The sequence below is a fragment of the Festucalex cinctus genome, chromosome 1, assembly GCF_051991245.1.
Source record: "Festucalex cinctus isolate MCC-2025b chromosome 1, RoL_Fcin_1.0, whole genome shotgun sequence".
Taxonomy (NCBI): domain Eukaryota; kingdom Metazoa; phylum Chordata; class Actinopteri; order Syngnathiformes; family Syngnathidae; genus Festucalex; species Festucalex cinctus.
The window spans coordinates 52,722,087-52,749,553 of NC_135411.1; the positions used below are offsets into that span (position 1 = coordinate 52,722,087).

A 27,467-nucleotide genomic window follows, 5' to 3' on the forward strand; every position below is an offset into this window, starting at 1 on the left:
AGTGGATCACATGACATTTATTACTCAACATATACATAACTTTACATTTTATAGTTTAGGTTCACAGTACATCACTTTTCACAATTGAATTGGTGCAATGTCCGACAAGCGGTTTAGTTTATGCATAATTATGACTTGGATTTGTTTTTTTTTCTCCAGACATTAAAATCACAGCATTCCCAACTTGAACACACATTGCATGCAAGTTTTAAAAGTAGCAGGGTGTCTAAAAAAATAAATTATCTACATCTTTGAACAAGCTTCATGTTAAAAAAATAAATAAAAAATGGTGAAGATGTGCTGCCTCCATGAGTATAACATATATAACATAAGCATTTACGTAATGTAAGAAAAAACATCCTCTGCTTTTGGGTGAACTGTGTCTCATTTTGCATGAGACAGAAACCCCCAACATACAAAGCCTACACTGTTTCCAATTGATATCAAGTCAGCTAAAATTATTGATGGATCTTGACAAAATCATGCCACAGAAACCTACTATACTGTATGCCTGCTATAGTCAAATCTGGTTAAAATTTGAGATAATTTGAGCCAAACTTGTTGTCATTCAACTATGAGATACAGTGTTCCCTCGTTTTCTGATGGGGTTAGATTTCCAAAAATTCCCGCTATAAATGAAATCCGCAAAGTAGTGATGTTTTACATTTATTATGAATGTTTTAAGGCTCAAAAACCCCTCGCCACACAGTTTGTACACTTTTCTCATTGAGGCATTTACCTTTTCTCATATTTCTCTCTTCGTTTAAACATTCTCAATGTTCAAACCTTCAGAAATTTTCTAAAATACGTACATTACTGTTAAAAAAAAAAAATAATAAAAAAAAAATCATGCAAAATTGCACACACAAAAAAAATCCATGAAACCAATTTTTTGAGACACCCTGTAGTCTGGTAAATCATCTGCACAATTAATTCCACAAGAAATTAAAAAATATAAATACATATTTTTAAGTTATATTTTAAAAAAAACTATTCATAAATTTGAATACATTTATCAGCTATCTCATAGTGTTATACAGTATATACAATCCTAAAGAAAAAATAAAATAAAGATTATGCACATCCTACCTCACAACCCTATTTTGAGATTCACTTTTTTACTTCACATTTACAAGCGGATTAAAGGATAATATCTTCCCCTCGTCAGAATGGATTGAAAATGTCAGGGAACAACTCAAGTGTCAGAATGTTATTCAGGCCTGCGACTGCTCCCTGAGGAACTCCTCGAGGACGGCGATGATGCGGCAGGCTTCCGGCAGGTCGCTGTGCTCGGCCCGGGCGTTCTGCAGGAGCACGTCGCCGTTGCCGCAGCCCTGCAGGAACTGACAGCAGCGAAACAGAGCGTAGTGGCTCATCTCGGCCTGACGCACGAAGCGCTTCAGGCTGTTCATGTCCTGGATGGCCTGCCGACAACAGAGTGAAGATGATGCGTACAAGAATGTGACGCGAGCGGACATGAATCGCTTCCATCCTGGGCGGTGTGTGCTCGCCCACCTTCAGTTTGAAGTTCTCCAGGATCTGTCTGAGGAGGAAGGGGTTGGCCCGTTCCGCGGCGTTCAAAAAGGCCTGAGTCCAGTCCTCACAGAAGCGGTTACTGACTGCGGGACACAAAATATACACATTCTAATGATGCCTCCATTGATGCGTCGGGACAACTTATTTATTTAAGCAGGTAAAAATGTTTGCGAACTAATTCCACGTGACTTACCGGTGTTGGTGAGGGTGGGAGGCATGTCGGCGCAGTCGACGGTCAGGTGGGAGTACGCGTCCTCCGACATGGCCTTGCACAGGGAGGCTGTCGTGGTGTCTTGCTGCGACAGGCCCTGCAAGCTGGCTGCTTTGATGAACCTGTGCGGTAACACAATCAATGACAGAACACATTACAACACACGGAAAACCGGAGGGGGAAAAAAAAAAAAAAACTCCTCTCACCGAGACACGTCAGTCTTCGTCTTATCGTCCGCATTGGTGACCTCCACGTGATTGTGACTCAGAGCCTGGATCAATGAGAGTGCATTAAAGGCCCGGTCTGCCGGATTCACTCAGGAAAATGCACTTTTTAAATACAGGATGTACACACTTTAACTTTCTCTCAGTCTACACATCTGTGTTTATGTTAATCTTTGGTGGTGAAAAAATAAATAAATTGGTCGGGCCCTAAGTGTAATGTCTTAAGCGCAACACTTACGGCATGCAGCAGGAATCTGATGTTGCTCTGGACCAGTTGCACCACTCGGTAAATGTGCATGACAGACTCTTCGTACCAGCGGCTCAGGTAGGGACGCAGCTCCGTCTCCAAATTTTGCAACTGTCGCACACATACAAAAATAACCAGCCAACTCATTTATGAATCCCTCAAATGAGTTTGAGCTCTTTTGTGTACCTCGGGCGTTTGCAGACTGCTGTGCAATCCTTGAACGTACTTATCAAGTTCCAGCCTATATGTGCAAGCAGTCAAGGAACAGGACAGGATGAGTCAGAATGTGACATTTGAACATGAAAGGATATAAGTTGAGTCCTTTTTCGGAGCCTCCCAAGAAGCAGATGACGTGTCCGTTGCCGTCGGCATCGGGTTGCTCTGGAGATCTTTCCTGCTCCAGGAGGCAGCAGTAGCAACCCACAGCCTGCTCGGGAAGGCTGCAATGGAGGCACACAAGACAGAAGCTCAACTCTGGAATAATAGTTTTGTAAAGCATTTGAAAAACAGTAAAAGTACTAAGGCATAATGACAGAAGAATTAAATAGAAATTGATGAATTGTGTCTTGAAGCAATTGAGATGGAACCAGGTACACAACTTGCTTTTGCTCATTGTAACTAGTTTGCTACCTCGAAGAGATTTTTTTTAACACATTGATAAACATTGAATTCTTAAAAACATCGAAAAACAAAAAAAACTTCAAGTGCATTTTTTTTTTTTTGCCATCTAAAATGAATTTTAAAATACACTCAAAAATTGGACTGATGTATTTCAATGTGAATCATTAAAGCTAGACCGATTATTAGTGCCAATATTTGGCTTTTTGATGATTATCGGCAAATACAAATACAAATCTAAAGGCTGATAAAGCTGACATGTCACCCAGCGACAAATGTTTGCGAACTTAGTCAATTTTGTGTGTTCGTCGGGGTCTGTAAAATGTTGCAAAATGTTACAAAGATGTTCACAATCCCTTTTTACTCGTCATTTTTTTCCTTGTCACAAAGACATTTTGAACATTTTCGGACAATCTTTCATCTTTTTCGGAAAATATTTTGAAATCTTTTACGAACCCTGACGAAAACCCAAGCATGCATTCGGCACTCAGTGACTCAGTTATTTTTGTATTTTATTTAAATTTTCACTTCACTTCATAAGAGATGCTGCCAACACTGGGAACTCCTTGCACTCTTTGTTTCTGTTAGAAATTAAAATTCAAATAAGTGAATGTTTAATAAATATTATAATTATGTAATAATAATAATAATAATAATAATAATAATAATAATAATAATAATAGAAAGCTATTTAATTTTTTGTTAGAATTTGAAAACTAAGATCTCTATTTTCTGTATGTTTAAATTAAAAGAAAAACATTCAACATGTTGAAAATGCGAAAAGTTCTCTTAACAAACATGCTTAATTGAATTTCAACAAAGTTCAATTTTTCCCATTTTGACGCTAATATTTTCTCTTTTACTGCAAATGAATATCGACTCCAAATATCAGTTATTGGCCTAGTTGCCTTCGAGTAACAAAAGTTACGGTCCGGATCGGATCGCGGATTCGAGTCACGGATTGGATCGTTTTTCGGATCAGCAAAAAAAAATATTTTTTTTTTTACATTTTCCTTGACTGACTATATGGAAATTTAATGATCACTGCATTTACTTACTTAATTGCAGTTTTTAAATAACTGTATTAGTAATACAGGTAATAAAGAATAGTTGATGAAATGCATTTTTTATATATATTTTTTTTTTTACAGAAATCAATACAATTAAATTGATACAGACAAGTGCACGGCACTTGTATGGACGAGGACGCGCGCGTCACCTGAGCTCCACGGTGGCGATGTTGCCCATGCCTCCCAGCAGGGCTCCTTTGCTCAGCCGCCTTGAGATGTACGTGCGCAGCTCGGGTTCCGCCTCCACCGGCAGGCTGCTGTCAATCAGAGTCAAGCTGGAAGGCGGAAGGCACACTTGTCAGTATGGATACATGCAGACGTGCGCCATGAAGAACTGCGGAGCCACTCAACAGGAAGCAGATGGAGAAAGCTACACAAACACAGTGTAATGTAGCCGAAAGTATGAATGTATTCCAAGGGCCATATTACAGCTGTGAAAAAATATGATGAAATGATCCCACAAGTGTTTATTATTATTCACTGCCATTGGCGGCTATAGATGTTAAATATCAATTTTAACTGGGCGACAAGTCAATTAGTTAAGACAATCCATCCATTTTGTATAGTGGATTACTTCATTAGAGTCATGTGTAAAAAGTGTAATGACTAACAGATCCCTATAGATGGTAGCATTGTTTGCTTCGAAGTTTGAGTAGAACTTAAAGATCAGGCAGTGAATCTCAGCTAGAAAAAAACAAAACAAAAACTTTCTACTCTTCGTTTTGATAAGTTTGGACTGAACATGGCTCATATACAGCATTTCCTAAATTGACAACCCCTTGTCGATTCCCATGGAAATCATTCGTTTTGACCAACATCACATCTAGCAGACGACTAGCAGACACCAGAAGGCGATGGTCGCTGAGGAAGTGACAATGAAATGAAAATAGATGCAATGTTGCTTCCCATGGCACCCTGCGGATGTGCACAACATGTGAGAGAAGAAAGCGAGAAGGCGCAGTTGCACGCAGCTCCTGGGTTACCTAAAGTCCTCCTGACTGGTTGTGGAGTCTGCGCGTCTCTGGTTCCAAGCCACATTTTCCTCGGTAGCCTCCGATCTACGACAACATGCACTTTCATCATTACCTGCTTAGTGTACCAATGCACACGTGGTGCTTGCAGACGAGGAAGACAGTATAATGTCACTGAAAACAGCACCCATGATTGATTAGATAGATAGATAGATAGATAGATAGATAGATAGATAGATAGATAGATAGATAGATAGATAGATAGATAGATAGATAGATAGATAGATAGATAAAATAGTCAATGCTAAGAAATGTAAAAATAATAGTTACCTGGTGCCTTCGTACAGATAAATGGCATAATAGCAGTTGAATTGAGTCTTCTGGCCGTACGCAGCAATTTCCTCGCTGTCGAAGTCATCTTTCTCCTCCACGTCAATGGAATCTTGGAATGACGACGTCTGTGATGTAAACATGGTCCTTGGGGTCGTTGCACCGAGAAAGCTAGCAGCCGGCTACACGGGTGCTAGCCAATTGTTTATTTTGTATTATCGTTGACGCCTGGCTTTGCAGTTGCACCCTTGAAGCAAAATCGAGAGATAAGCTGGTCCTTATGGAAATTAAAATGATAGGAGCAAATAAACACTTGCTATTGAGTATGCGCAATTTGCGCATGCGTCAACAATGTACGTTCTCAAATAAGTCAGACGGCAACAAATCGTATCAATTTTCATATGTTCCTACGCGATTTTTGCTAGTTGAAAACTTTACCCCGCCTTGACGATTTGAAATATAGCCGGCTATGGCAATTTTTGACGGTCTCCACGGAGACTACAAATAATAATAATAATAATGATAATAAAATAAATAAATATAACGTGTTTACAAATAAACTATTCATGTCACCTACCTTTGTTTACCGTTGGTAGACATTGATTTAAGCTTCATAATTCGTCAAAAATATTAGATTGTAGATCAGTAGTGGATACAATGTGTAAAAAAAAATAAACAAATGGAAATAAAACACGAAGAATGCTGCCTTAATGTGGCATCGTAATTATGGTAAATACCACATGTCGAGTAGAAAATTGCCTGTGAACGCCCCCTCATGTCGTATTTTCTACTGGAGAACCTGGGAATTTATTTTGTTTCTGAGTTTCCGAGTTCAGTGAACTTTTCAAGTTATCTTAAGTATTGTTGACGCCTTTTACTTCTAAGAGTGTGGCTTTGGTTCTTTGTATAAAACACGGCACTAACATAACATGCAACATATTACATGAGTTAACATCAGATTATTTATAATTACTTCACCTTTTAGAGTGTGTCGTTCCACCACTCAACAAAGTGAAACACGATTGTTCAACTTGAATAAACTTGCTTGCAGCTTGTCAGCATTCCTGACATGTTTATAAATTATGGTGCAAATTGCAATTAATGCCGAACCCTGGTCTAAAGGTTTTCAGCTATGTAAATGTTTAGAACGTTTTAAAACGGAACCAAAAACAATACCAGATACTGTATCAGAATACAGCTCTCCTCAATGTGACATATTCCTTTTCAATCGTAGACATGTTGAAGTGGAGTTACAGATATCCCTAAATCACAAGTGGATATTGGCGACTGAATAGTAGATATCAGTAATGAACGAAGAATCACACGAATGGCACAAGAATGGCAAACGATGTAATTTGTCCTCGCCGAAATGACGTTTCAGATATGTGGAATTCAGTTTTGACTAAGCAAAATTGAATTGCAGATATATCAGATGTCTGGCGTCCCGACTAGTCACAATAATAGAGATTTGGAATGTGAATTCTCCGCTGTGAGTTCAAAATTGCCTTTGAACTGTACAAACAATTGCCATATGGCTGCCATCTTGTGGCGATATTTGTTTACTTTCATAGCCTTTCGAAACAAAAAATATGGTCATATATGGTCCGATTTGAAAGTGCCGTGTAGCTGCATGGATTGTTGAAGACAGCCAGTCCCAGAGATCATTCCACAATGTCTTCGCGTAAATGCCTTGCTAAAACAGATGTTCTGTAATTTCAATGTCATTCTCATTTCATTAATTTTCATTTCATTTCATTTTTATTTTCAGGCAATAACAATTAAGCACACAGTCGGTGACAGATTCCACAGAGGGGGGAAAAAAGGAATATATATATATATATATATATATATATATATATATATAGTCCAATTCTGCCTGAAAGGAAGTAGGAAGATGGAAATGTATTTAATCCCACCCCCATTTTCCATTCAAAATTTCAAGCAATGCTGCTACTAACCTTAGAACTCAAACAAGTACACAGAGAGCAATGAATATTACATACCCGAAGGGGGAAAAAATTAATACAAAGGATTTTTAGCATGGTGGCATTTCCAGAAGAAATAGACAATGTAGGAAATAAATACTAGCACTGGTAGGACAGCACATACCAGCAATGCTAATAAACTATAAATAAATGTCATTTTAACACAAAGTATTCTCAATCTATCGTGACCAGACCATTCGTTGAAATAAGTTTAAATCTATAAATACTCTTGCATTATGTTGTAAACAAATATTATTCAACAGTATAACACCACATGCAGACACATAAAAACTTTTTTGAATAGTTCTGATTTTTGGTATCCCTTGTTTGAGGCCAAGTCAATTCACCTAAGCTAAATTTGTGTCACCAGTGTGGCTCGGAATAGCATTTGAAGGATTGTTTGCCCCGACATATGACCCACCCAACTGCCTCCCATTGGATCATCAGCCCTGATGGCAAAAATTAGCCAATCTAATCAGTGTCTGCAGGGGGAACCAGCCCATTAGAGGCAGAGACTAAGTAGGTCATGGCTGAATGGTGTGCATAAAGGAGAAATTTACAGTAGAAGTGGGTATCCTCAATGCTGACTGAAAAAGTGGGTATACCTGCATATACACCACTGGTTTCTGCCTCTATGGTGGGAATGTCACACGTGACATACAGTTGTGCCAATTAGTCTGGGAGGAAAGGTACATGCCATAGCTAATAAAAACACCTAATTTTTCTTATAAAAAAGGTGTATTTCCAGGTACTACTCATTCATCTGCATCATGTAAGAGCCATGAACTGTCAAGTGAAATTAAAGCCCTTGAGGAATTTATTTTTTTAATAAGTCACTGTACTTAACCTTTGAGAGTCAATATTGTGGTAATACTCTGAAGGCTTGACGCAAACAGCGAAGTTTGCGCTTTGCAAGGCTTCTATTAATCCATACAGGGATCCTAGTGTAAAACATGCAGATAAGTATTCACAAAAAATAAAAATAAAAAATTGTCCGTAAAAGTGGCAACAAGATGGCTGCCCTTTGGCTTCAGCCACCAGCGTCCTACTGACAGTCCATTCATATACAATACAGTAAGTCCATGGTCAGAACCCACTTCGCTGAAAGTGATTGGCTTTGTACCCAAGCGAAAACTTGCCAATATTCAAACACTGAACCTAAGAACTGTAGTGCTACAACACTCTTATAGATTTTGTTTTATGATAAAAACCAACGAGACTGTTGTAAAAATATATTTTTTATTATATTGACCAACTTGTCACTAGTCTACTTTTTGGGCAGAATCACAAGAGGGCCGAGCACAACAACGTCACACGTCTTGGTACCTGAAAGAGTGAAATGAAGTAAGTACATTTGCAGCACTGAAAGGATATACAAACTCAGTTTGTGTTGTACCATCAGGCTTCAGCTGTTTGTAGGAATATTGTTTGCAGGTCCCATCACAGCAACGGCACACATCAGGGCTCCCGTCTACATTCTCCCATCTGTTGGAGAAAGGACTTTGAAATACACTGGAGTTAAAAATTAAATCATGGACGATTGCCACACTAAATAACACGTTTACAGCATTCGGCAAGTTCACTTTAAATCATTTGAGGGGATGTTTATGCGCCTTGGTGGTATGATGAATGCATTACAAGACAACTACTATTTGAGGAAATAAAGTAATATCAGAAGTGTCTTAAAGTTGTTACCTTGGATGCACATAAGTGCAGGCCTTGTTGAAAGGACTGCTCCACATGTCAGAGGTGGCTTTCAGCTGGCACGTTAGAAAAAGCTGGAGAAAAAAAAAAAAAAACATAAGATGAGCATTGGAAACAATTATGGTGAAACTGCAATCAGTAAGCAACCCACAGTGTTCCTCTCATCCCGGTTAAACAGGAAAGCGTCCAGCTGCAACTGGAGAACATCCGCCCGCGTTCTGGCCAGGAAGCGTGCTCTTGAGCCACGCTGTCTTGAGTCTGAGAGACACCTGAGGGAAGGACAAGCACAACTTCAGTGGAACTTCTTTGGACGCTAAGGTAGGGACACACTTTTCAGCACACCCTTGGTTGTCAATGAGGAAGTATCGGGGCACTGATGCTGGATCTGGGCTCAGAGTTGCTACACAGCTGTCAATGAAGAGCCGTCTTTGTTCTGGACCGGGATTGGTGTAGGACGCCTCCACGTTCAACACGTCTTCCAGGTAGAAGACATTGGACAGCCTCAGCCTTGTCCAGTCATCTACAATGCATACACAGACACTAAATGGTGTACATGTAAAACTAAATACACTAAAAGCTGCTGATGTCACTCACTGGACATGAGCCTCAGGGAGAAGGCCGAGGTCTTTGCAGACGTGGCAGGAATCTGAGGTGGCACCAGAGACTGACTGCTCACAACTTGTGTCCTGTACAAATAGGACTTGCACTAGTAAATTACATCATCATCATTTTGGTTCTACCAATGTCAACTTTGGGACACATTACGTTGTGGAACTTAAGTCCAGCACGAGGAACTATTGGAGCACGAGTGGGGAGGTGAAAACTGGTCAGATTTTATTTTGAATCTGGTTTTTGTTTCACAAATTTTAATAAGACTCCTGCCTGGTACTTTATGAGAGAAATGAGACTTTGGTCAACATTACTCGTACGATAGTGTTAATTATCCATTGAAGGGTAGAAATGGACTATTAGAGCTTAGATGGCAGTGATGTATTGTTACTTTTGGTAGTGACAGGACACAGGAACAGTACTGTGGGTCTTCCTTGTGATGCCATGACGATGGGGAGCAGGCGAGAAGGTCAGCTGGTTCGAGTAAATCACAGAGTCATCAGATACCTGCAGATGGAAAAGTGCGTCATAAAACTATGGCTCCCTTCACAGGTTTTGTCAAAAGTATTTTATTTACAGGAAAAGCACTGAGTTTAACTGTCTTAAAGGAAGGCTTGACTGAAGGCATTTTTAGCAGCAAAAAGTTAATTTTGTCCAGAATCAATTTAACATTTTCTCATGGACAGCTGATAACCAATTAAACTTTTTTTTTTTTTTTTTTTACTTTCTGTCAATTGTAGATGACATCACCTGTGCTCAGGAAGTAGGTAACCAATCATGCTCACCTGTTTTCTGGGTTTGATCAGCAAACTGAGTCATGATTGGTTGTTACCAGTTTCCTCAGCACAGATGATGTCATCTCAGTCGACAGAAAGTACAGAAATTCGTTTTTACAAGTATCGATTGTACATAGAAAAATAATGAAGTTATCAAATTCATTCTGGATTATTTTTTTTTAATTGTTGAAAATGGCTTAATAAATCAAGTACCCCTTTAAGGCTCTGTTACAATTATGTAGTGGCCAAAAGGGTTGCAGTATTTAACAAAAAATACAAAAAACAAAACAACAGGATTAGGATGTTTAGACACCACAGGGGTTACTGGCCATATTTAGATTAATGTAACATCAAGCTAGGGAGAGGAACCCCCCCAAAACAAAAAACAATTGAGTCCTTTAATTTGCCTCTAAAGGATCAATCTACACTTACTACAATCACAAGACTGTCAAAATATCCCATTATAGCGTGCCTATAAACACCCCATTCAAGCTAGCAGAGGCTTCCACTGTCGTTTTAAATACATGCGCAATTCTTGCTAGCGGCCTCTAGTTGAGTGGCAAGAAACAGCCTGAAACCTCTTAAACAATGTTTATTAATGCTAACTGCCAGTTGTTCAAAAAATAAAAATAAAACAAAAGCTAGCACAAAAAAAAAGGATTTGCTTTAGTTAGGTAGACCCCCCCTCCGAGCCCCCAGTGAGATACTTACTGATAGCTTGGTGCCACAATGCTCGAGCCCAGCCTTGATGACCAGCTCAGAGTCGCCAGCAGGGAAGGCCTGGCACTGTCTCAGGCCTGAATACTCAACACCCCCCAGGAAAATCTCCCCAGGAGACACCATTTGTCCATACACATCAGCCTTCACCTGTATAATCATTGACGTCGGCATGCATGTCACACGCACAGAAGGCGAAAACACATTGGACTGGATTCCGCTTGCATCATCGAGGTCAATGATGACGGGGGACTTGTACTGCCTCCCATCTTTGTCAATCATGGGCCCTTCCTTTAAGGTCCGAATGGCGACAGAAGATGACAGGAGCAGTAAGAGACACAAGTAGTACAGCAGCATTGTGTTCAGCGCTAACCTGTTAGGACAAACACAGACAAACAAATACTTCATTTGCCTGTTAGCTGAGGTAACATAAAAACCCTGACCAATCATGTCACCTGGTAAAGACAGCTGCAAGCAATTAATTACTGATTAGTTCACACTCGATTGGCTAATGACCAGTCCAGGGTGTAGCCCAACTTCGGGCCTGGGATTGGCTGTATGCGGACATGCTTTCAGAAATGGAATGGGTGGCGCATACTCTTTCTCCAACTGTCACAAGTTAACCAACTTCTCATGTGAAATAACTGCAGGCCTATTTAATTCAAATCCATGTTTCTAACTTATAAAACCAAATGTTCCAGATTATTTTTTTTTTTACAATGTTAACCCATAATTGTGATTGATCACTTCAATTCACCTATTTCTGATGTGGCATTTTGGTGCAAAAAATAAAATAAAGATAATGTAATCAACTCTGGGGGAAAAAATTATATAACCATGAAAATGAAAAAACACTTCACGTTCACACCACTATCATACTTTATTAAACCACTGTTGGCGTTTATGAAAGTTGGCAGTCTCCAAGACATGGACCGATAAACAGTCTTCATCAGTCTGGCTACAACTTTGATTGCATGCTTTGCAGGCTGGAGCCTTTTCATGGACCATTTTCTTCAACTTCCAATAATTTTCATTTAGATCGAGATCTAGACTATTTGTAGGCCAGTGTTGTTTCGTCGGCCCGGACGAGAGGCAGACGGCCGGACCGAGATTTACGTCCCGGCGGAGGCCGTCTTCACCCTCCCACCGGGCCGACGCTCAGGGGAGATATGTGGGGGGGGGGGGCGTGGGGCGTGTTCCGACTGTCTTCTCCAAGAGTGATCGTATATTATGCATCCCGGGTGTTGGAAGGAGAGCTTTCGCTTGTATTCGCTTTAAAGGAGAAGTTCAACAACTCAGCATCTAGAAGAAAAAAGTAACAGAGTGCCGGGCCGAGATTCAAGCTGTAGACAAAAAGATTTATTTGACACAGACATACAAACAAGACATATATTCTGGCCAGAAGGGATCAGAAATCCGTCGGACAACGGGATGCACTGGTTTATATAGCCTGACTAGAGTCCACCTCCAAACTTTTTCCTTGGGCGTAACATCTTAAGGTAGCTAACGGTATTGGACAACTACAAAATTTGTCCCCTCCCACAAATTTGCCTAATTATTCATATGAATGTCTTTGGCCACTAGAGTGCACTGCAAGATAGGAGTTTAACTTGGTGCAGTACTATTTTTTGACCATTGGGGGCACTGTTACTCCACGTAAACTTAGGCTCGCAACCTTTGGCCTAATTTAAAGCTGACCTCTGCATGAACTTCATGGTTACGCAAGCTCACGTGTACCTTCCTGCTCATAAATCTTGCGGACAAGACATTTTTATGGCCCGCACCTGGTGTTTGGCTCGCTCACTCACATGTAGCACGTGTAGCTCACGTGTTCGGAAAACCCCTATCTCACAGAATGCCTTCAAGGCCAGCCACAGCACACGTGATCGGAAAACCCCTACATATGTCTGCTGGGTCAGAAGAAAGGAAAATGTGTCAGAGCAGGTTTGGGCCAAACCAGGTGGCTTTTTTCAGGGATGGGGCATGAATCTACATAGATAAATTATATACGTCACCAGGACCATTGCCTTTTGAGGAATGTTTTCAGTCTTTGTCAAACATTTTCAATTGACAGGATAAGTGCCCACAAGACTTGATGTAACAGCCATCTCCCCAATGCTTTTACCTGAGATGTAGTCCCCATAAGACTGGAAAGTTGCATTTTCTTCAGGCAATCATAATTAAAAACACAACCAGAAGTTCCAAATAAATAAAATAACCACTGAAGGTCAAAGGTGAAGTCAATCAAAAAATATTCTTTATATCTCTTCAATGCAGCCCCACAAGTTCAAACACTAAAATCTGATTAGTGCATTGGTGGAATATAAAGCAAAAAAAAAAAAAAAAAAAAAACCTTAGGGCAACAAATTTGCTACTTATTACACATTGCTCAAGTACCAGCCAATCATGGCTCACCTGTTTAGTGGAGAGCAGTGATTGGTCATTACCTGGGCCCTGAGCAACTGTCTTTTTCAAGGGACAGCAAGTGGTGAAATGGCCACCCTGAGTTGCATTACAAACTGGTGGATTGTGCTGCTTAACTCATTTTCTACTACTGCAATCAGAATACTGTTTAAAACTGGGAACAGTTATATTGAAAAAAAAAAAAAAAAATGCCTTTCATATTGACAATTTGTAACACTTTATCTTAACAGACCGATGGGGAGGCTTTGCTAGCCATACTTCATAGGGCTCAATCATAACTGCACCATTGACAAAAAAACAAAAAAACATTGCTTTTATCAGATACCAGTAAAACAGTTTAATTACAAATTGTTTTATTTTCTCTTTGGGTCCTTTAGAGTGACATTGTCAGCTTGTGCATTGGTCAAGTTGGAGACAAGGGTGGCATCCACCTCAGGCCAAAGCTCAACAATTTCAGTGGTGTTGTCATCTCGTTCATATGGCATGGTGGGTGTCGGTTCAGGAAGCTCACTTTCATCTTCTGTATCAGAGAAGAGAGTGAGAAGCAGTTCTTGCATCACTAGGCCTCCGGCACACCTTTCAGACCCATTTCACCTGTGGCGTCAACATGGTCGACGTAGTCTTCATCGTCAGATGTCAGGTCGTCGTCCAGCTCATCAGTGAACAGACCAGGAATGAGCCCCTTCTCTGGCTCTATAACAGAAGTGCAAATTTGGCAGAGAAGTTCAGTTTGGAGTTTATCAATTGAGCTAAACTCACCCTTCAAGTAGTTGAGGCCACTCATCCACTGGCTGCCATACAGACTTGACCTGCTGATCTTTTGGAGCACTAGAGGCAGCTGCTCATCAGGAACGGTCAAACTTTTCTGCTTAGGCAGAACCAATACAGGACCCACTTTTGCTTTCTGTTCCCACCCTGGGGTGGGGGAAAAAAAATAAAAATAAAAATAAAAGTCAAGCAAATTGCTGTTGGGCCTTCTACACATACCACTATGAAGTCTGCTCTTTGAATGAACTTCTGGTTCCGCTGGCTTGCTGAAACCACGAGGGCCCAACTTGGCAGGCTTGATGCGTTGTGCAGCATCACTTTGACAATACCCACACAGGTAGTCGTTACCATCAGCTGAACGCCACCTGAAAAACAAAAATACAACCAGGTGTCAAAAGACCAGCCCACTCAAGGCCTGTGTCTGACTCACATCAAGTCATAATTGTAACAAAAAATAAAAATCATAGGATTGTTTGTACTAAACTTAACATTTGTTAAATTGCAAATTAACCTTATGAAGGCAACATGAGATTACAATTTCAAGGTTAGAAAAAAAAAAATGCTGTAAATTAATTAGGCCTACAATTTTAAAATTCACACATTTCAAATGAATGTCCATTTTAATCAAATGTGCCTCCTAAATGTTTACCCAACCTTGATTAAACATTCACCAGCCGTAAAAAAAAAAAAAAAAAAAAAAAAAAAAAAAAAAAAAAAAAAAAAAAAAAAAAAATTAAACCCAACACTTGCCTCCCGTTGACAAAAGTGCATGCTTTGTTGGGCGCTTCTGTGTCATGGACCGGCACTGCATTCATGAGGCATGTGATGTAAAGCTGTAGAAAAGCGGCCATTTTAAAAATTTGTGAAGTAACTGCACATGGATATTGGAACACAAGGCAAATACTCACCTCTCCTCTGTCGTCATCGTGGAACCTGAAGGCATCAATGACCAACTGCAGCTTGTCATCTTGCGTCCTCACCAGGAAGCGAGACTTCGAAGGCTGAAGCTTGGAATCCAACAAGCACCTTTTGTGGGGGGTGGGAACAATGCAAGATTTTAAGGGGGAGGAGAAAAAAAAAGTAATGTGTCAACTATTGCAGATTTTTATTTTTTAAGTCTTCTGTTCTATTGCATTCTTTGAATCAGGAAGTGTCCAGCTGACAATCTTGCAAGCATTTTAAACTTGTTAACAGTTTAACCACAAGCTCAAAGTGATGTAGCAGATCTTTATCAAGACTCCACTTTCAGCTATACTGAACCAAGTAGCCAGAATTGCCTTTTGTCACTTACCCGTTTTCAATGAAGACATATCTGGGCACAGAATGGATGTCCTGCTGCAGTGTGGCCACGCAGGTGCTCAGGAACACTCGCAGGCCCACGTGATGGCCGACCCTGACCGAGGCCTCGATGAAAATTGGCTCACCCAGGTAGTACACGTTCGCACCCCTTTCATACTGCCAGTCGTCTGCAAATAAATAAGCATATCAACATTACATCAAACTAGAAGATAACCGCCACACATACTTGTCATGATTCTCAGCTTGAAGTCCAGAGTTTCCACTGCAGCTTGCGTAGACATGAAGGGGATCCAGGTGGGCGTGAGGGAAGAACTGGACAGACTATAGCGCCTAAAACGCAACCACAACATTAGCACCACTCCATAACATGTTGACATCACAATACGCTCACCTTGCATAGTGACACTCGATCGGAACGACTGCCCCGTCCATTCGGATCAGGCCATCGGGAGAAGGTGCGGGAGTGTAAATGAGCAGGTTGGTGTACACCAGGGACACATCAGTCATCTGTGGACACAATGTTGATCAACCAATCAGACACAGGAGGTGACTGACATGATAGCAAAAAGGTTCACTTTAGGTTTTGCTAGTGGAAAAAGTACCAGACCGCGCAAAGACCCTCTTGGAGTAGTAAATTGGGCACTTTACACTCAAAATCAGAATCCTTTAACACAAATTCAGTCCTGTGACCCATTTTTGCATCAACTCAAATAAAACAAAACTAACAAAAAAAAAAAAAGTCAAGCAATTTTGTTTTAGATGAACAGTGATTAATTTTTGATTGTCAAAAAAAACCAAAAAACATTGCTGATAAGAGACCAAATTTGAGTGGCGATCATGATGCATAATCTGGATAAGGGATATTGAATGAGTTTATATTTACCGTTAAAGACAAGCAACCTAGTTGAAGAGCATTTAGTTCTTCTGGTCACTGTCGAGCCAGTCAAACAAATTGGGGATAGGAAAAGTACCAGTTACCAAAATTAGGCCTTAGAAGGTATTGGCTGCTGATACCAATATTGGCCACTTTACAATTAATTTGAAATAGCTAAAATGCTACAATGGGACAAACTACTAAAATTACACTGTTTACAGGGGAGAAATTTTACATATCAAAAGTACTAGTGGGATCAGTGGTTACAAAATAGTCTGGAATCACTCTGGGAAGAGGGGGGTGGGGTAATATATACATACATATAAAACCAATTGTTTTTAGGCAAAGCAGTGACTCCTGCTTAATTATATAGCATTCTGTGTCATTTATGAGTAAGAGATTTTTTTTTTTTGAGTCTTCGTGGGCCATTTGTTTAGTGACGTCGAATTTGCTCACCAGCAGGCCTACGAGTCTTACCCAGTATTTGGTGCCACAGTCCAGCAGCCCAACGAGTATTCTATATTCGAGATCGGTGGACTGCACGGCGCTGCAGCGGTCGTCGTCGCGCTCCAACCCGAGGCGCACCTCGTAACTGTGGACCGGCGCCCCCATGCCAAACAGGTCGGCTTGGATCAGGATCTCCAGGGAGTCTGGGTGGCAGGTCACCCGGACCGTGTTGAGCGGCCGCCGTTGGTCCGCCGGAAGCCGTTTGGTGTCTTTGTGGCGGTAATCTGTGACAGTCTTTTTCGGTAACAGACGTTCACGGCCAGCCAGCGAGGAGGTCACAACACTTGACAAGAGGAGCACAAGGAGTAAAGCCGCCATTACTGCGGGGCCTCTGGACCGAAACACGCCACAAGCACGAAGCACCTGACAGCTTGAACAACAATCAGACGGAAACCTTTTTATTGGGTGGCCAGTAGGCAAGTGATCGCGAACTCCACACCTGAGTTCCATTACCCGCTAATGGCACTCACATTGCATACGCACTGACAACTTCAATTGATAGCTAGCTAGCTAGCTAGGAGGCTATCTAGCAATATTGACAGACAGGCAATATATTAAATATACTATGTACAGCTCAGGGGCCACATACATCCTAATTGGATGTACAGAGACCGGTAAAATCATAGCCTACTATAATTAATATAAATTAGTAAATTTAATGAGGTATAACTTAGCAAAGCATTATGAACATTTTTTTCCCCTATGGAAAATTGTGCATCAAAACTATTCAGACCTGAAAGATACAATATTTCACTTTAAATTAAATCAATTATACAGTATTTTTGGCACTTGCATTTTATTTTATGTTTTAATGTTTATTTTTTTCTTTTATTGTGTTTTATCTTAGTGCTATTTTTAATTTCTAGGTTGTTTTTTTTTTAATCGTGTTCACTACATTCTCGATGTATATTAGTTGACCTGGATATCATCTCTTTATTGTTTTAATTCGTATTCTTTATTCTCTATTGTTTTTATAGTGTTTTTTTAGGGCTGGGTATTGCCGTCAACCTCACGATACAGGGGACACGATACGATACGTATCGCGATACATATGTATCCCAATACTTGATCTTCAAGACGATACGTATCCCGATATTTCACATTCATTTACTTCATTTTATAATAACAGTCATATGTATACCTAAAGGATATGTTTATTATGCTGGATGACAAAAATGTTTTTGTTAGCAGCTCTTCTGGTTTACCACCAAGCACATGCCTGGTCTAAATATGTACGCAGTGCAGAGCAAGGAGCAGTTTTCACAGACACACCGGGAAAATTTATTAATAGGCATGAGCCGATATGAGCAAAAATATCAAAGTATTATAATTACAGTTATAAAATGTTCTTATTTGAAATATTTGGGGAAATAAAGCAGCATTTTCTTTCATGAACACATTCTATTTTTCGTTTTTTAAACAAAATATAGGGAAACTGGTACATTAAGACACATGTGCCACGTTAAGTTTATAAGTAAATAAATGTTAATATTCTTCTTCTGCTTTAATTTTTCTTAGCAAGACACAGTGTCTAATCACTGGTGAGCTATTTTTGCATTAATTGAAGGCAATTAACTTCAAAGATGCTGCTGGTTTTCATTTTTTAGGTACAATGCAAGCTGCAAAGGCAAACATTAATGCCTATTTAAAGTTAATGAGCAATATCGATTCTGACGCTTGCGTATCGATACGTGTATTATAATGAGGCCTTCAACGATATATTGCCGTATCGATTTTTTGAGCACACCCCTAGTGTTTTTTAAATATGTGCAGCACTTTGGGCAGTGTCACTGTATTTTAAAACTCATTCACTGCCAGTCATTTTAGAAAATGTTTAAATTGTCAATACTCACGTGATAGTACATTCAATAATTATATATAAACCGAATCTACCAAATGACAGAATAGACTCCCTACTTTTTGCCCCGTCCCATTCTTTTATAATTGACAGTAGAAAAATGTAGGTTTGCCAAAATACAGCCATTTCTCCCATGGACTCTGAAACTGTGTTTATTTCGTATAAAATGGGGCAATGATGTCATCTACCGGTGGTTGGGCATCAGTAAAGTTGTTTCCAAGTTTGATATTTACAGTGGAGCATGCTCAGATTCGCCCCCATTTAGCACCGCTCTAAAAAATACAGTTGACAAGTATACTTGTCAAAAAAGGCAGTGAATGAGTTAAATGTGCGATATAAATAAACCTTGACCTTTCTTCACTCCCATTTTCACATAAGAATTATAACTCTAAAATTTCTACCCAACATCTGCCCCTTTTGTGTACTGGATTGAAGTCCAGTTGGCAAGATTGGGCCGACAGGTCATATGTTTGACAGCACTGGTATACAGTATAAGCAAATACAGTGTATATGAATATGAATAGACAGACAGATGGATGATAGCTAGATCGATAAAAACACTGTATGGCTGCTCGATAATGGGAAATCATGAGTATTTTGGCAATAATTTATAATAATATACATTTATAATAATATATTTATTTATTTATGTTGTCAAAAACATGAAGTTGGAGTGCAGTAGGACAATCATTTATTTTTTGATAGTACAAGAAAATGTTTAAATGTTAAAAACAATTCAGACACATTAAATTCTTTGAAACTAATTATGCAAGTTCCATTTGGATGTTTTTTTTTTTTAATTAGTTATTTTAAAATAAAAAAAAGTGCAAATGTATACATTTAAACAACTATAAAATTAGTATTAAATCTTTTTTTTTTTTGGTGGTAATTGTGGAGTGTAATAATTGAAATTGTAATTGAATTTCGATTAATTGCACAGCCTTAAACACTGTCTCTAAAAAACTGCCAGTTTGCTTGGGTGCTTGAAAAATAAAATACTCAACTTACAGTACTTCACTAACCTAAACCCTTGGAAATGATGGCAAATGATTGCATTCTTCAAAGAAAAATGTTATTCAGCAACTGGACGGACCAAAAACACTGCTTTTGCTGTTCGAAAACTCCACACAATTCGCCAATAAATTGTCTTTAAAAGTTTTTGAAACAACCCAGTCAAAATATTGAAGGCGCACAATAATAAGAAGAAACAGTTGCTTGCGGCTGTGATGCTTCTTCCTGCTTTGCGGCAAAGAACAACAAATAAAGTGAGCGCAGGAAACGGTAGGAGGCTCATTGTGGCTGTGAGCTTCAGTGTAACACGCTGAAGGCCAACATGAAGACCAGCATCGTGTTCATTCTTGCCGTTTGCCACTTGAAGGGTAAGAATGACACTTGTCTTAAGTTGAATGTCACGATTGTTGCTCATTTCAATGTTTTTGCTTGTGCGCAGTCAATGCAGATGTGATCTTCATGCAGCTGGAAGAGAAGCAGTCTCTGGAGCTGTCGTGCCCGCCTCAGCAGGACCGCGATGGCCTGACAAGTCTCCACCTGTACCACCGCCGAGGCCCCGCTCAGACCACCTTACTGTCCCTGGCTCGGGGGGCCGAGGACCAGCTGAGGCTGGACCCTGACTACAAGAGACGCTTGCGGCTGTCCAGAGGGCGCAACTCCTCGTGGCTCAAGGTGACCCTTTCACACTTGGAGCGAGGAGACTCGGGGCTGTATGTGTGCGAGCGCCGAGAAAACAGCTCACAGCAGGTCTTTGCCTCTCAGGTCTTCTTGCTGGTTGACGCCTCAGGTAGGAAAATAACTTCAATGTGCACTGGATGAGGGGAGAGTGTAAAAAGCTTAACGGAAGTGTAAAAAAGATTAACATTGCTGAATGTCAGAGAACTGCAATCAATCGTTCTCCAAATTTAAAGAGCATCTGTTTTATCTTCATTCTTTCGACATTTACAGTGTTCCCTCGTTTTCCGCTGGGGTTAGGTTCCAAAAAATACCCGCAATAAATGAAATCCGCGAAGTAGTTAGCTTTATGTTTTACAACCCTTATAAATGTTTTAAGGCTCTAAAATCCCCGACCGCACAATTTATACACTTTTCTCATTGAGGCATTTACATGTTCTCACATTTCTCTCTTGTTCAAACATTGACAATGTTCAAACCTTCATAAATTTTATAAAATGGGTATATTACTGTAAAAAAATATGCAAAATTGCACTTAAAAAAAATCCGCGATACAGCGAGACCTCAAAAAGTGAACCGCGTTATAGCGAGGGAAGACTGTAATGTTATGACATCTTCAACATTTTTTGATCCACTGCTCTTTTTCTAATTAATTACTTGCAAAATTTAAAATGGGGGAAAAAAAATGACCCCAATAGTTTGACATTAACAAATATTATGAATGTCAAACTCAAACATTTATTATATGCTTTACTTTAAGCAATATACATAACTACTGTCATGTATATTGCTCAAACACAACGGTACTTTGTGATTAATTTATATTTTCCCAAGAAAAATATATTTTCATTATAATTTCAGTGTGGCTAGCTAGCGTGTTTGCTTATATTGCTAATTGTTAGACGCATAACTTGGATTTAAGATGAAAATATTATGTGGTCCCAAGAGCTAGCTTCTGTAGCCGGGGATCGGACCGCCAAAGCTCCCACCTTTGGCCACCACCCAGCTCGCAATGCACCCGACCTCTTTGGCCCCTCCTACAGGTGGTGAGCCCATAGGAAGGGGGACCCACGATGCCTTTTCGGGCTGTGCCCAGCAGGGCCCCATGGGTGAAGGCCCGGCCACCAGACGCTCGCCTTCGAGCCCCGCCTCCAGGCCTGGCTCCAGAGGGGGGCCCCGGTGACCCACGTCCGGGCAAGGGAAACCGTGATCCAATGGTAGCGGCCGAAATGAGTTTCCTCCGCAGGGTGTCCGGGCTCTCCCTTAGAGATAGGGTGAGAAGCTCGGTCATCCGGGGGGGACTCCGAGTCGAGTCGCTGCTCCTCCGCATTGAGAGGAGCCAGCTGAGGTGGCTTGGGCATCTGGTTCGGATGCCTCCTGGACGCCTCCCTGGGGAGGTGTTCCGGGCATGTCCCACCGGCGGGAGGCCCCGGGGACGACCCAGGACACGCTGGAGAGACTATGTCTCTCGGCTGGCCTGGGAACGCCTTGGGATCCCGCCGGAGGAGCTGGTTGAAGTGGCTGGGGAGAGGGAAGTCTGGGTTTCCCTCCTAAACCTGCTGCCCCCGCGACCCGACCTTGGATAAGCAGAAGAAGATGGATGGATGGATATTATGTGGTGTAACCAACCATCTCGTGCAACCATTGTAGAAAGCTTTCCATGATAAGTGATTGTCCTAAATTATAAATTGTAGATAATAGTAAATAATAATAAAGAATACATATGTTTTTATAATGAATTAACTATGCTGGGTCTGGCAAAATCCTTATCCGTCAATGACCCATATACATATATACCCCATAGTCATATATTCTTTATCCTCTACAAAGCAGAGCTGCACAATCACTATGTTTGTTTATTCATTTTTTCCTTTCGGACACATTACAGTTTACATCAATCACATCACATCATTTGCAACATTGACATCGGAAAGAAGGGCTGACGGGTAGAAGCCGAAGCTTATTCGAGACCCGTCCCCATCGACCCATTACTATAACGCATCAATCATATACATTATTTAGAATAGACATTAATTTTTATCGTTATCCATCCCATACTATCCCAGACACTGCTCGCTCAGTTCATCTTGAATGTCCGTGTGTAGATTGTGGCTAGTCCCAGTCATTTAGAACTGGTGAGTCGGTCCCCAGACGCCACCAGCAAGCCCACCCCGCCAGGCGAGCAGCCAAGGCAAGCGCAATTCTTCTCTTTCACCAGTAGGGTCTTCGCTGACCTCGGATCAGCTTTCACACATGTTGTGCTTTCCAGAAGAGTAGATCGGCTTGCATTCGGCCCATTGCTTTCAAGCAATTTCAGCACTCGATTCTGGTCAGGTAGCACCACTGGTTGCTAGCATGTTGTGGATCTGATGACTCCTGTGCGCTGCCCAGCCTAGCTCACCCAGCAGAGCGGCCCACGCCAGCCGCATTCCAGGAACCAGACCACCAACCCCCATTTTGCGTATTGACAGCAGATTCATTGGAGCCACAATCCAGCCTTATCATGTAGCCTTGACTGTTAGAACAAATGTCCAAACGGAATTTGAGCCAGACAATATTTAGATTCAAACGGGAACAGCAATACATGTTATCAATGCAGGTGTATAAACAAGAGTTAGCCTTGGCAAAGTCAGCAAATAATCATATACAACTCCAGCTTTGGGTAATTAGTGATGTTGTTGTTGTTGTTGTGATATTGTGAATTACTGTTGTCTCTCAAGCGCTGCCAATTCCTCAGCTCCTTTCACGATTCGTGTTTTTAGTTGACCAGAGTTATCTTTAGTTTGAATAAAAATTCGGCAGTCTTTTGTCCACGTGCTTTCGATAAGTCCATTCTTTCTCATTTGTCGAGCTTTTTTGGCGATGTCAGCATTCCGTTTGGTGAGGTTTTCGTTGATGTAGACATGTTTCCCACGAAGCTTGTGACGGTCTCTCAGAAGAGCAATCTTTTTCTTTCTGTCAACAAACCTGATCAGAACTGCCGGTGGTCGTGTCCCTCCAGTTGGAAGCGAAAAGCACATCTGAATGTGCGCAGGATCAACAGTTAATCCCAAATCTCTGAGTTGAAGTGTCACTTGCTGTTCCACAGTCTCGTTCCCTGAATATTGGTCAGAATCTTCCGTGCACGTGCTAGCCGCAGCTCTCAAAGGGCCACGGCGCGGCTTGATCTTGATACCGGTGACTATCACATCGTTGATACGAAGATTTTGTTCCAAATCATCCACTTTTTGTTCCAAGGCAACAATGCGTCGATCTTTTTCCTGTGTCTCTTTCTTCAATTGCTGTATTTCCTGAAGAAGTGGCTCAATGCTCTTCTTCATTTCAAGTAATTCGGCAACCATTCCACTGAGTTTTTTAAGAGAAGATTTTATCTCCTCAATCTCGTCAGCTCTTTTTCCGCCAGGCATTCTGCAACAATGTAGTTACAAATCCCAATGCAAAAATCAACAAGTAGTTAGATTCACGAGCGAGTGCAGGAGCAAGTACAGATGCGACTTCCTCAACAGATGCGTCCTTGATATCAACGAGGAAGCACATACTGTTGAATTCTATTTAGTTGTGTTATTATTACAGTATGCTTTAATAAATAAATTACAATTTATAGAGTGCTATTTTTTAATCAAACTTTGGGCAAGATTGCAAAATAAAATCTTTTTTTATTATGAACTGCACTTGATCACATTTGCATGATTAAAAGGGATACTTTACTTATTTAGCCATTTTTGGCAGTCAAACATTAATATTTTGCCTATAATAAATTTGATATTTTCATTATTTTTCATGTACAATTAGTAACTTTAAAAACACATTTTGCAACTTGCTGTCAACTGAAAATGATATCACAAGGGCTCAGGTAACCAATCACAGCTCAGCTTGTGAATGTCACATGACCAAACCTAGAAAACAGGTGAGCTGTGATTGGTTACCTGAGCCCTTGTGATATCATTTTCAGTCGACAGCAAGTTGCAAAATGTGTTTTTAAAGGTACTAATTGTACGTGAATAATAATGAAAGTATCAAATTAATTATAGACTAAATATTAACTTTTTATTGCTATAATGGGCTAAATAAGTGAAGTATCCATTTAAACATTATGCTTATGGCTATGAACATGTTTTTTTATTTTTTTTTTAATAGTAATGAAATTCCTATCCACCGAGTGTGTTGGTATTGTGTTGTGCAGGGAGGCCATGCGAGTGCTCTTCCGGCTACCCGCCTCTGCTCATGACCATCTTTTCAGCGACGGGCCTCCTTTTGATCATGCTCTTGTGGCTTGCTGCGGGAGAATGTGTGAGTGGGCCCCAAAGAACTCAAACAAAAAAAAGTCAAGGTGACTTCTCTAGTTGAGTGACAGTGGAACATAAGTGAAATGTGTTTTAGGTGAAGGCAAGGCGTCCTCCTGTCAAAGGGCCAGCTGCTGTTCCCATTTATGAGGAAATGACCAGGAAGGAGCAAAACTCCGGCGTGCCCCTGAACAAGCAGGAAACGCTGGAGGAGGTCACCTCTCCATTGTATGCAAACACTCTCGTTCGACAAACGCAAGACAACTACTACGCCTGCCCCAGACACGTCACCCTCAGAGCCTGAATGGACAGCCCACGTAACAAAACATTTTTTATTTTTTTTAAATCTGTGGCATTTCTTAGATCTGTGAACAGTAGATTTAATGCAGGGATGGGAAGAATACGTCTCACAGGCAACATATGGGCCACAGAGCATTAATTCCCCCCTAAAATTGGTTAATTAAAACTGGTATCGTTTATCTCTTTTATTCATCTTTATTTATCTGATAACAATTTAGTAAGAATTTAAAGTAAATAATACAACTAAAATGAAAAAAAAACAATTATGTTTAACATGTTAACATAGTAAAGTTAAATAATTGGATGATTTTTTTTTTTTTTAAATGCCATGTGTTATTTTATAATTGAATTGTATTAAACACAATCACAATTTCTACAAAGCCCTACGTTTGTCTAAATAAAACTCAGTGTACTTCCTTGGAACAAAAAATGCATAAGATGGTAGCTTGTAAGAGGTGTGTTGTACAAACTATATTATATACCAGCGGTGTCAAACATAAGGCCCAAGGGCCGGATCAGGCCTGCCCACAAAGGTGTTTAATCCAGCCCGCGAGATGATCTTTTAAAGTAAAAAATAATTTGTAATGTCGGACCAAATAATCAGCTGGCCACAATCAAAACATAAATTTAGAATTTCATAAGCAGTCCTCAGATCAGCAGTGCAACTTGTACAGGGAATCGTCCTGGATGTCATTATTTTACACACAAATTAAAGTTACAGTTTGTATTATTTATTATTATAGTTACTATTATTATTTTTAAATCATAGACCGACATAAACGTGTTAAATACGACACAAATTCAATTACTGGTAACACAAATAGATATGATAAGGACTAACATCCTTATAACATAATTAACTCATTTGCTCCCAAAAATGTATAAATATGTTTTATTTTAAATATTAACAGTGTCCCAAAGACGTATTTATTTATTTATTTATTTATTTTTTATAATAGAGGATACAGAAGGCTTTGATACAACCTCTAAACTGAAGAGAACTGTTGAAGCAATGGTAGTTATTACAAAAACGGCCAGCAGGTGGCAGCAGAGTATAAGAGATCAACCAGGGCCATGTTACAACTAGCTGTTTTTCCCCACAGTTTTAAACAGATTTGTGAATCATGATGAAACTTAGCTATATTCTAATGCTAATTACTGCAAAACCGAAATAGACTTTTTATTTTATTTTTTTATTTTTATCCTGATCAAAGAAGAGACTCTAATCTTTCTTTTGGTAGGTTTCATGTTTATTTATTTATTTATTAATTTATTTTTAATAACAATATTCTGTGGGTCTGCGCCACACAATGCTTTCTGGGTACAATATATATATATATATATATATATATATATATATATATATATATATATATATATATGTATGTATTGTGATACTGGTAACGTTAATAAATTATTTATGGATAACTACATATTGGAAATTACACATGGTATTGTGACCAGAACATGCATTGCGTATTGGAATACGGTAAGTATATATTATGTAGAAATATTCCTAAATAATGAAATAGAGATAAGGGAAAAGGATCAGACAAGTTTATACAAGTCCTTCTTCTTTTTAAACATCTAAATGTAGGCTATATGTAAGTAGGTTTAGTACCTGCAGTATGTTTGTGTTGATTTCCATTCTTTATTATTATTATTATTATTATTTGGTACTTGCTGGTATTTTCAATGTTTTTTTTTTGTTGTTGTTGTTGTTTTTGCTGTCAATTTTCAATTCTACGAAATAGTTCCTTGGCGGCAAAGCAATACTTTCTAAAACGTTAGTTTTTTTTGGTCCTGAATAACAAAGGATGAAGGTTAAAAAATAATAATAATAAAAATAAGTAAATAATTATAATTTAACCAAAAATTAGAGCTGCAAGCAGCTGTGAAGGGCTTGCCTACTTGCATCTTGGGGTACAGGCACATTCAAATTAGATTTGATTTTATTTATATATAGGTCTGATCTGTGTTAACAATTTCATGAGTTTTTATGCACATTTAGACCACCAAAATCAGCATAATTTTTCATGGCAAACAGAGCACCGCCACAGCAACAACATTGGAAAACATAAGTTTTGCTTTTACTTTTCATCTTGAACATCAGTACATGAAACACCCAGAGTTTCAACAATTGGATAAAATCTCTAGGAAGAGTTTAATAATGAGAGTCTATAATAGGCTTGAAAGTGGGCCCAAATTTTAAAGAAAATTCAAAATGGCGGACTTCCTTTTGAATTTAACATTTTTGTGTAGTTCTTGGGATGTTGCATATGGCGCAAACTTCTCTTATAAGATCATCGATTCTTATGGAACAGACAACTGGGGCTGCGTTGTTAGAATGTAGTACGGGTCACCAACGAGCCATTGTTTGTGCTGCCCCCCCCCCCAAAAAATAATAAAAATAAATAATAATAATAATCATAAACCATAAAATTATTTTGCCAAGTACATGTGATAACTG

General features: G+C 39.7%; 4 protein-coding genes across 8 annotated transcripts; 1 reads left to right on the plus strand and 3 right to left on the minus strand.

Moving 5' to 3' along the window:
- Positions 1-2: 2 nt before the first annotated feature.
- Positions 3-5,577, minus strand: c1h17orf75 (chromosome 1 C17orf75 homolog). 2 transcript variants are annotated; one of them, XM_077541559.1, is made up of 10 exons: positions 5,208-5,576; positions 4,890-4,964; positions 4,056-4,181; positions 2,526-2,658; positions 2,405-2,461; positions 2,210-2,329; positions 1,954-2,018; positions 1,730-1,869; positions 1,516-1,619; positions 3-1,424 (listed from the first exon to the last, which is right to left on the minus strand). In XM_077541559.1, the coding sequence occupies exons 1-10, from the start codon at positions 5,348-5,350 to the stop codon at positions 1,215-1,217; spliced, it is 1,173 nt and encodes a 390-aa protein (XP_077397685.1). In that variant the 5' UTR covers positions 5,351-5,576; the 3' UTR covers positions 3-1,214. The 2 variants fall into 2 exon arrangements, with proteins under 2 accessions (XP_077397685.1, XP_077397692.1); XM_077541566.1 differs by lacking the exon at positions 4,890-4,964 and having other exon boundaries at positions 5,208-5,577.
- Positions 5,578-8,412: 2,835 nt separating this feature from the next.
- LOC144033460 (zona pellucida sperm-binding protein 3-like) lies at positions 8,413-11,440 on the minus strand. Of its 2 annotated transcripts, none has more exons than XM_077541587.1 (8): positions 10,993-11,440; positions 9,897-10,012; positions 9,491-9,582; positions 9,239-9,416; positions 9,048-9,165; positions 8,888-8,970; positions 8,589-8,677; positions 8,413-8,518 (listed from the first exon to the last, which is right to left on the minus strand). In XM_077541587.1, the coding sequence occupies exons 1-8, from the start codon at positions 11,404-11,406 to the stop codon at positions 8,460-8,462; spliced, it is 1,149 nt and encodes a 382-aa protein (XP_077397713.1). In that variant the 5' UTR covers positions 11,407-11,440; the 3' UTR covers positions 8,413-8,459. The 2 variants fall into 2 exon arrangements, with proteins under 2 accessions (XP_077397713.1, XP_077397702.1); XM_077541576.1 differs by having other exon boundaries at positions 8,589-8,692; positions 10,993-11,416.
- A 2,318-nt stretch (positions 11,441-13,758) lies between these two features.
- Positions 13,759-17,255, minus strand: LOC144033466 (zona pellucida sperm-binding protein 3-like). Its single transcript, XM_077541598.1, has 10 exons — positions 16,841-17,255; positions 15,881-15,996; positions 15,716-15,819; positions 15,482-15,656; positions 15,099-15,216; positions 14,941-15,023; positions 14,410-14,555; positions 14,182-14,337; positions 14,017-14,115; positions 13,759-13,942 (listed from the first exon to the last, which is right to left on the minus strand). Exons 1-10 carry the CDS (start codon positions 17,186-17,188, stop codon positions 13,776-13,778), a joined length of 1,512 nt encoding a protein of 503 aa, XP_077397724.1. The 5' UTR covers positions 17,189-17,255; the 3' UTR covers positions 13,759-13,775.
- Positions 16,823-25,390, plus strand: LOC144033476 (uncharacterized). Of its 3 annotated transcripts, XM_077541628.1 has the most exons (5): positions 16,823-20,107; positions 20,179-20,411; positions 20,502-20,526; positions 24,598-24,704; positions 24,795-25,390. In XM_077541628.1, the coding sequence occupies exons 1-5, from the start codon at positions 20,062-20,064 to the stop codon at positions 24,999-25,001; spliced, it is 618 nt and encodes a 205-aa protein (XP_077397754.1). In that variant the 5' UTR covers positions 16,823-20,061; the 3' UTR covers positions 25,002-25,390. The 3 variants fall into 3 exon arrangements, with proteins under 3 accessions (XP_077397754.1, XP_077397737.1, XP_077397745.1); XM_077541611.1 differs by having other exon boundaries at positions 20,179-20,526; XM_077541619.1 differs by having other exon boundaries at positions 16,823-17,286; positions 20,179-20,526.
- Positions 25,391-27,467: the final 2,077 nt, after the last annotated feature.